At 36.2% G+C, this 9,514-nt stretch overlaps 1 protein-coding gene across 1 annotated transcript in view; it reads right to left on the minus strand.

The window, feature by feature from the left end:
- RBM6 (RNA binding motif protein 6) overlaps positions 1-8,794 on the minus strand; it is an 87,233-nt gene extending 78,439 nt beyond the window's left edge. The window contains exon 1 of the mRNA XM_015819419.1: positions 8,717-8,794. Within this exon, the coding sequence (XP_015674905.1) occupies positions 8,717-8,760 (44 nt within the window). The 5' untranslated portion in view covers positions 8,761-8,794. The remainder of the gene's footprint in view (positions 1-8,716) is intronic.
- Positions 8,795-9,514: the final 720 nt, after the last annotated feature.

A 9,514-nucleotide genomic window follows, 5' to 3' on the forward strand; every position in this document is an offset into this window, starting at 1 on the left:
TTTACTTAAAACTACACATCTCTAGTGAAAATATCAATGCAGGTATAGTAACTATATTAAAACTATTGCAGTTTAACACTCACAATATATGGAATCAAATATCTACAGTAAAATAACCAAGCTGTAAGTAGCAATCAATAAATAAAAGGTTAGGAAACTTAAAGCTAACTGATAAATACATTTCCCTAGATTGGATTATCAGCACAGCAACTCGGGATGAAAGTAATGAACAGCAACAAATCCTTATTTTTTAGAAGCTTGAAATAAGCATGCACCTTCATTCATTAGCTGTGTATGAAGCAAGTTGGTTTATATTAGCAGTGCATAATGGTACTGGAAATGTGTAAACTAGATGTATGTTTCAGACTACCATGTGGTAGCAAAATGTGTATATATATATATTCACCCTTATCACATCTATTCAGGGCAACTTGGCAGGATGGAATCTGATGGGCACCTGAAGTACCACTGTGAAAAATATTCTAAACATCTGTTTTATAAAATTGATCATATTTCCTCTAAGTTGGATGTGGCTTTCTGGCAATTTCTATTGACTTGACAGAGGCATGTCTGGCTCTGTTACCTGGGATGGGTTTGAGCCTGTTAAAGCAAGCTATGAACTTGGCCACTGTATATTAAATGCATGTCCCTCTGGTTGGCTAAGATTTCCTAGGATACATGTCTGCATCCAGAGTGGTGAATTCATACTTGAGGAAAGGTAGACACTTTAAAAAGCAGTGTTCCACTCGCTTATTGAGAAACCATCACTGGTCCCAAACACAATGTACAATTTTTGTGCTGCCTCCATCATATTCCTTTTTGGAGAAGGTCATTGATAAGGTGGCTATACTATACCTTGAGAAAGCCCTGAAGGAATTTCCACCTCAAATGTGGAAAGAAGGTCAAGATGTTATGAAAATAAAGAATTACAAATCAATCTCATTATTAAACAAAGACTGTAAACTTTTTGTTGCAGTTTTGGCAGGAAGATTAAAAAAGGTTTTACAGGTATATTCACAAAGATCAATCTGGCTTTCTGCCAAAAAGACAGTTAAGGGACAACATGAGGTCTGTTTTGAATATTCTTGAATATTTACAATACTATAATGAGAAACATGCAACTTTAATATTGTTAGATGCAGAGAAGGCCTTTGATAATCTAAATTGTGCTTTTATGCTTAAAGTTCTGAAAGAAATGGACTTTGGAGAGAATTTTATTTTATTTATTTGTTAAAGCAAGCAAAAAATTGTTATTAACGGTGATTTAACCAATTCATGTGAAATTCAAAAGGGTAAGAGACAAGGATGTCCCATGTTTCTCTTGTTATTTTAGTGTTGGAAGTTTTAGAGATATCAGGCAAGATGAGAAAATAACAGGTTTAACTATCAAAAAGGAAGTTTATAAATTGAGGGCATTTGCTGATGATTTGGTTATATTCTTTCAAGTCCCAAAAAATAATATAGAATATTTGATGAGGAAGTTAAATGAGTTTGAGGTTTTAGCGGGTTTTAAAATAAATAAACAGAAAACAACAAGGCTTATTAAGAATATGATCCCACAGGACCGTGATGTGTTGACTAAAAGTCTGGTTTTAGGACTGAGAAAAAAGTGAAATATTTGGAGTCATATTGACAAATACAAACACAAAACTGTTCAAAATAACTATGTGCCTCTCTGGAATGATATTAAAAAGGACTTATTAAGAAGGGATAAACTGCATTTATCATTACTGGATAGAACTTCTGTAATTAAAATGAAAGTCTTACCAAAGATGCTTTCTTTGTTTCAGATGTTACCAATACTTGCAACTGATACTCCATTTAAGTAATGGCAGATGGATATTTCTAAGTTTATATGGCAAGGGGAAAAAACCAAGGTCATGAATTAAGATTTGGATGGCATGGTTATTTTGGTATGACAAGGTTAAAGTAAAAGATTATTTTAACCACCACTTTGTTAGACATACCATTCTAAAAGTTTGGAATAAATATAAAACAAGGTTTTCTATGAAGATGCCTCTTTGGGTGTCCCCTCAGGAAGCTTTTTTCAGAAAAGAAGTGATGGTGAAGTTGGACTGGAGGACTTATGGTAAAATAATATCTTTTAATTTTGGTGATCCTATCCCTAAGGAAGAGCTAGAATCATAAGGACATGTCTGCCATTGGTTTACATATTTACAATTGAAAGAAAGATTTAAATTAGACAAAAAGAGTTATGGGTTTGACTGTTAAAAATTGGAAATCCTACTTGTGTGGTAATGATGAACATATTATTGCTAAGGTCTATACCATGTTTCTCTGAAAATATAACCTGGTCTTATTTTTATTTTTGCCTCCAAAAGAGGCACTAGGTCTTATTTGGGGGGAGAGGGTGTCTTTTCCACTCACCTCCAGCACCGACAGCTCTGCCCAGCCAGCCCACTTCTTCTGCAGCCGAAGGAGCAGCTTCATTCTGCAGGTGAGAATGGAGCTCCGGACTGCATTTCACAGTCAGAGGCCTTTCCGGAAGATGAATCCATGGCTCGGTTCTCGGCTGCAGTGGCCTTCCAGAAACGCCTCTAACTGCAAAATGCAGGCCTGGGGACGCCGCAGAAGAAGTGAGCTGGCAAGGAGAGGCCTGGCTGCAAGGTAAGTGAGTGTGGGGCGCAGGAGGAGCTCCACACCCCCACCCCAGCTTAATTTTTAGGTGTGCTACGGCTTATTTTGGGGGTAGGGCTTACTTTTGGGGAAACATGGTAAAACGTTATTGAATTTGAATTTGGAAAGTGAATATGTAAAACATTGTATGATTCAGTGGGCAAGGAATTTTGGATATAATGTAAAGCTTGAACAATGGGAGAATATGTGGACAAAAGGTTTAAAATTTACACTAAATTACAATTTAAAAGAAAATGTCTATAAGATGATGTTATTGTTGGTATTTAACACCAGATAAGTTATCAAGAATGTATAAAGGTACTTCAAATGAATGTTGGAAATGCAAATGTAAAGAAGGAATTTTTTATCATTTATGGTGGACATGGGCTAAAGCAAAGAAATATTGGAGTAGGATTCATATTCTGATGCAGAAGATTATTAAAGTGAATATAAAGATAAAACCAGAAACTTTTCTTTTGAGTTTAATGGGAAAAAACTTGGAAAACAATTGGAACTTTGATGCTATATATGTTGACAGCAGCAAGATTACTTTATGCACAAAAATGGAAGGACACTTCGATCCCCACAATGGACGATTGGCTGCAAAAGTTGATGGAATTAGCAGAGATAGCTAAATTGACTGCTTTATAAAAGAAAAAAAAACACAATTACTTTTGTTTCTACTTGGAAACCGCTTCCAGACTTTGTGCTTGAGGTGAAAAAAAATGAAACTTTGATTTTGGGTTTTACCGATTAGATAGATTTGTTGTTATAGAAATGGCTAGTTTATACTATTACGTAAAAGTAAAAAATTGAGGTATGATGTTACTATCTTATTCTACTGCACCAAAGGGGGTCAGAAGTCAATGCCTTTTCTTTCTTTTTCCCTTCTTTTCTACACTTTTCCCTGCCCTATTCCCTCCCCTATTTTTTCTATTATTTTTATATTTTTGTATTTTATATTATAAATTAATAAAAAGGACAACTTGCTAAAAAAAATAAAGAGAAAGCCCTGAATGAAATGGTTTATTTGCAAATCTTTCAGCTGGCTTTGAGATCTGAATAGGGGATTGAAACATTATTGGCTGAACTTGCGGATAACCTCTGCTGAGGGTGAATGCCTACATACTTGGTCTCCATCTCTCGGTGGCTTTCACTAATGGTCACAGTATTCTTCTTAGCAAACCCAGAGAATAGAGAGAAAGAGGCAGGGTTGCAATGATTCTCCTTCTTCTAAGGTTGATTTCAATCAGTGTTGCTAGTAAAGAAGAGATCTGACCCAGACTCCTCCTTTGTGGGATCCCTCAAGATACTATTGTCTCCAATTCCTGTTTAACCTTAATGTAGAGTTGATTGATGAGGTCATCTGCCAGCATAGGGTTAGGTATCATCAGTATGTATGAATTCATCACAGACAGTATTGGGAGATACTTGGTCATCTCCTGAATGGATTGCTTCAATATACTCAATATACAGCTGCTCTTGAAGGCCATCCAGAAGTTTCTACCGGTCCAGAATGCAGTGGCATGGAAAATTATGGGAGCAGGGGCTCCAGAAGGCTTCCAGATGCAATTCAAAGAACTGATTATCAGCTATAAAGCCATATTATTTGCAAGACTATCATTCTCCACTTGTTTTTGCTTGACCCACTAGATTTGGCAGGTCGGGGTATGTTCTGGGTGTCATCTATTAAACTGTGCCATCTGGCAGGATCTTGGAACTGGGCTTTTTCTTTCACAGTTCCTGCTGGTTATTGGTACACAATAACAATGAGATCTTTTTGGCTCTGACCCTGTTTGTATTTTATAAATCCTTGAAGACCTGGATGTTCTCCCAGGCATGAGGCCTATAGATTGGGTGAGCCCATCACTGTAACTGTCTTTGGCATCACTGTAGCTATGTGCTTTTGCTGATCATTCTTGAGTGCTGCTGTGTTATTACTGTATCATATTATTATTCATTATTTTAGGTTAGAGTTTTGATTCCTATGTTCATTGCTCACAGTCATGATTTTAAGGTAAGCAGCTCTATAAATTGATAGAATAATCCTTTGCCAGTGCAATTTGATCACACCACCAACTTGCCCATTCTTAATCTCTCTCTGACACTGTTGAACATTCACAACAATCAATAGACCAGAATAGGACCAGGAAATGGCAAAAGGGGAAAAGAGATATTGTTCACAAGGAGAAAAAATACAAATAATGTTTTGTTAATAAATATACTAGAATGCATGCCCATTTACTTCGTCCTACCTCTGGGTCATTGTTTTCACTAATTTTAAAATTTTACACATTTGTTTCAATTACTGATTTTACGATATATTTTTTTCTTCCCTATCCCACTGTTCTTTTCCTTACATTACCTTTTAAGTCAATTGTAACCTCTAAATTTGTTCTTACCCTTATGAGATGATTACAAACTAAATCTAATAGTCATAGAAAATTCTGCAACACACACAAACATACAAAAAGAGATCCTGTGAAAGAATGAAATGTGATTACAATGATAGTCAATAATTAAATCTTTGTCTCCACCTATCAAGGGTCACTCAGATTTGAGGATTGATCTGTCAATTCACCTTCCCCTTTAAAGACACTGATTTTAACAATCCCCATTTTTATATGTAGTACATCTTTCTGTTCTTTCCAGTAAACCAAACCCCTATACTACATATCCAAAGTAGAGCATGTGGAGAATTCTGCATCAGTGACAGGATGACTTAAGACAGAGGTTTTCCCAACTCAGGTGATTTATAAAATAATGTGCATTTCCTTATCCAAGTTATATTAAACCACTAAATATAACACTAAAAAAATGTAGAAGAGGAATGTTTGAGGCATTGAAAAAAACATGGTATCAGTGCAAGGCAGACTTCTGTAAACAAATTATTTCATTAGTAAATCGCAATTAAGAAAGCATCTCCATTTGTCCAACTTATCTGATACATCCACTCATAAGAGGGCCTCCAAAAATGTCTAGAAATTTTGTCTTTAATCTCTGAAAATTGGTATTGAAATTAGGATAAAATATGCTACAGTTCTTACAAATGACATCATTTTTAGAAGCTCCACATTTTCATATTTCTTGCTTTGATGTTTGTTAAAAAACTATTGCTATTATATAAACCTACTCATCTAATGATCTTATCTCTCATCAACTAACATTCAACAGAAACATACTTTACAATGCTGTATTGTATGATGAAGCTATGACAAACTTTGAGCAATATACTGTTCTGAGAAATCCTTTAAGGTGTAGACACTTTAATATGCTTTTAGCATATTAGTCCCAAATGGAACGCATCCGAGTGTTCTTACTGCCTCATCTATCTCACATTGTTGGTAATAAGGTTTTGGGTTTGTTTTATCTTCCCTAAGCAAAAGATTGCAGATTTGTTATACAGATCTCAAACCACGTACAAACCCTCCCTTCAAGGGCCATGCAAATAATATTCTACAAGATAAGAAGGTTTGACAAACAGTCAAATTTTAAGCTGATGTAAAAAAATACCACCACCCAAATCTATTTAGAACAGCATTCCATAAACAAGGCACTATAGGTAAGAAGGCCCTTTCTCATATTTACACCTCATAGGATGTTTTGGTGCTATGGTGGGAGATGTGATGTTTTCTTTGTAGCATGGAAGAGCTGTTTTTATTTTTGTGTTTTTATTGGCTGCTGTTGTGAGCCAGTAAGATAATTGTGTATAAAATTGGTGGCTGTACAGTAAAAGTTCAATAAATAAATAAAACATACAAGCCTGCCTAAATCACATCCTCAAATCCTTGGGTCCTAAACAATTTGGGTCTGAAATATCATCACATTCACTTTGAATGTGGATTGAGAGTACACTATAAATCAGTGCAGTCAATAAGTACTTATCTTATTAAGTTATTTCAGATTGGCTAAAGTAAATCTTAAATAGAATCCGTTTGCACAATGAATCTTCTTGGGCTTGCTCTTTCTTGCAAGAGCTGCTGTTGAGGATCATCAGGCTGTCTAAAGATGGACTAGGATGAGGTACACGAGGAGGCAACTAATGGGGAAATTTGATGCATTTGGTAGGGAAATGGCTGCAAAAGCAGAAACACTTTCCTGCTTTTACAAATAATCCCTGAATTGAAGCCACCATCAATGTTCTTGTGTGAACTAGAAGTATAATTTTTGGGAACGGCTACAATCTACATCACTATCTCTGATTCACACTTATTTTTATTTTACTACATTCATTATTTAAAAAGCAGTTGATGAATTCATGTGCCTGTTCAAATTCTAATAAGTCACATCATACTCATGAATCTGTGTGGTAAGATTTTTTTTTGCCAATAAATATTTAATATAGTTGGATTCTTAATTAATTTGAGTCGGTACTGATCAAAGAAGGCTTTTATAGAACAAGATCGATATTCTGCTTAGGTCTTGTGTATAGCCTGAGCTATATATAGCACATGATAGTTTTGATCTATGCCAATCCATCCTGGAGCTACCTCATAGTTCATCAGTGCCTCCATAGATTTGTGCCTATCTTATGTGCATTTAGTAGGCACGCTATATGCATAAAGTGTAAATACGTCTTCTTTGTCTGCTTTTTAATGATTGCACATTAATATTTTCAATTTATTTTTTCCAAAATTATTAATGTACTTTTCATTATTACTGTTAAGTTTCTGCCTTCAGATTCCCATTCTGTGATATAGTGAAAGAATAGTTGTTGTCTTATGTTTTATTAATTAAATTGTAACTAAATTGAGACAACATAGTATGGTAAGCTATAAACTATGGTTCATCACAGTGGTTAGGTTCACACAACATATTAAAACCAAACAAGTCTTGCTAGAGCACAGGATGGTGTGTGAACTCAGCAAATATGCAGTAATTGCTTTTCAGAAATTTTAGAAGACTCTATAATAGTGTAAGGTAAAAACTAAAGAAAGCCACAGCAAAGTACTAGGTAGCCTCAAATTTATGTTGTCAAACTAACTGCTCTTTGATCATATAAAAATGAAATTATCTCTTATTTAACCATGCATAATGTCCTAAAACTAGCTGAACACTTCTTTGCACATTAAGACCAAAAGCAACTCAGAAAAGGTTTTAGATATCTCTATAACAGTGGTGGCGAACCTATGGCACGGGTGCCAGAGGCGGCACTCAGAGCCCTCTCTGTGGGCACGCGCGCCGTCGCCCCAGTCCTAGGCCTTCAGCTGGGTTTTATAAAACCTTTTCGCTTTAGGCCTCTGCTGCCATGTGCAAAAAAAAAAAAAAAAGGTTCAATCAGTCAATTTCAACTTCTTGCGGGAAAAAAAAAGATCTTGCAAAGTTGGAATTGATTGATTGAACTTTTTAGTCCCACCTAATCTGCCGTTACCACTGCAGCCACGCCCACCCGGCACTCAATGATGCATAACTGGGTTTTGGGTTGCAGTTTGGGCACTCAGTCTCTAAAAGGTTCGCCATCACTGCTTTATAATATGCAATACTATTAATGGCATGGCAGAGAATATTCTAAATTTCTCTTTTATCTTTTTAAAAACAATTTAAAAACCGCACTAACATATTTCTCTCAAAGAGCATTCTAATTACATTTTTATTATGGGCATCACATTTTTGAGTTGAACACAATGTAATTATACTGAATATATTAATAGAACAAAAGTCAGCTACACTAGACAAACCAAACAACACAAATGTTCAGCTATTGAATATTTCCTTTTGAATCTTTCAGCCATAAGCACATCTAGAAACCAGGTCACATACTTAACTTTTCATTTTTTAACATTGTAACATATTTTAAGCACATAAGGAGCTATGTACAGAAAGAATCTAATTTGCTGTTACTATACATAATCAGGATCACCTGCAAAATGTTGCTATTTAGATTGTTCCCGTTCAACATTTCAGCTAGTTCTTTCTTCCTTTATGATGTTCCATTCAATTTCCCTTCACTTATCTCTTTTCTGGAGAGGCATCAACTCCTCCTCCATCCTACTTTTATCCAGTTGTAGTATTGCATGGTGCACAATGTCTATGTAGGAAAGTTATCATTAATAAATATATTTCATATTGAAATACTTACCGGAAAGGACCCATTCTATTAGCTGAATGAGGGTGTCCCCACATTTTGTTCCAACAGACACCAGATAGCAAATTCTGAAGAATCTATGGAATAGAAGAGTAGCAAGAACAAAATGTAATTATCCTAAGTAAGCTATATAAATTAGCAGGCATATTAGCTGAGCTACCTATTTAAAACCTTTTATATTTTCTTGAAACATTCAGGTAAAAGTAATTCTGAGAGTTTATTTGAAATAATAAGGTTAATTCAGAGTTTCTCGGATGTATCTGGTTCACCACTACGTTCTTCTGAAAGTGACCAGTGATCCCAAAGAATTCTTATGTACTACCGTGTTTCCCTGAAAGTAAACCCTACTCAAAAAGTAAGCCCCAGATGATTTTCGGGGGGTCTAATATAGGTCCTCCCCCGAAAATAAGCTCAAGCGCGGGGCAGTGCAAGTCAGCCCAGATCTTCCATGGAACTGCCGGAGCGACCCCCCGCCGCCAGTCTGCCAGGGCGTTTCGCCAGTGGCCGCCGGTAAAACCACACCACACACGCTTCTGCCTTTGGGCTAGTGGGTGCCGTCAGCCAGCCTGCCTACCCCCCCTCCCGAGATGCTTCTCAGCCTTTGCCGCATGTTTGTGGGGCAAAATAAAAAAGTTCAATCAGACTAACTTCTTGAGATCTCGCAAGATGTTAGAAAGTCTGACTGAACTTTTTTTTTTTGTCCCACACACAGGCGGCAAAGGCTGAGAAGTGAACGGAGATACGCAATGCAACTGAAAGGCAGGTTAGTAAAAAAAACGCTTGGGGAGGCAA

This window comes from Protobothrops mucrosquamatus, unplaced genomic scaffold, assembly GCF_001527695.2.
Source record: "Protobothrops mucrosquamatus isolate PMUCROS unplaced genomic scaffold, P.Mucros_1.0 scaffold918, whole genome shotgun sequence".
Lineage (NCBI taxonomy): Eukaryota > Metazoa > Chordata > Lepidosauria > Squamata > Viperidae > Protobothrops > Protobothrops mucrosquamatus.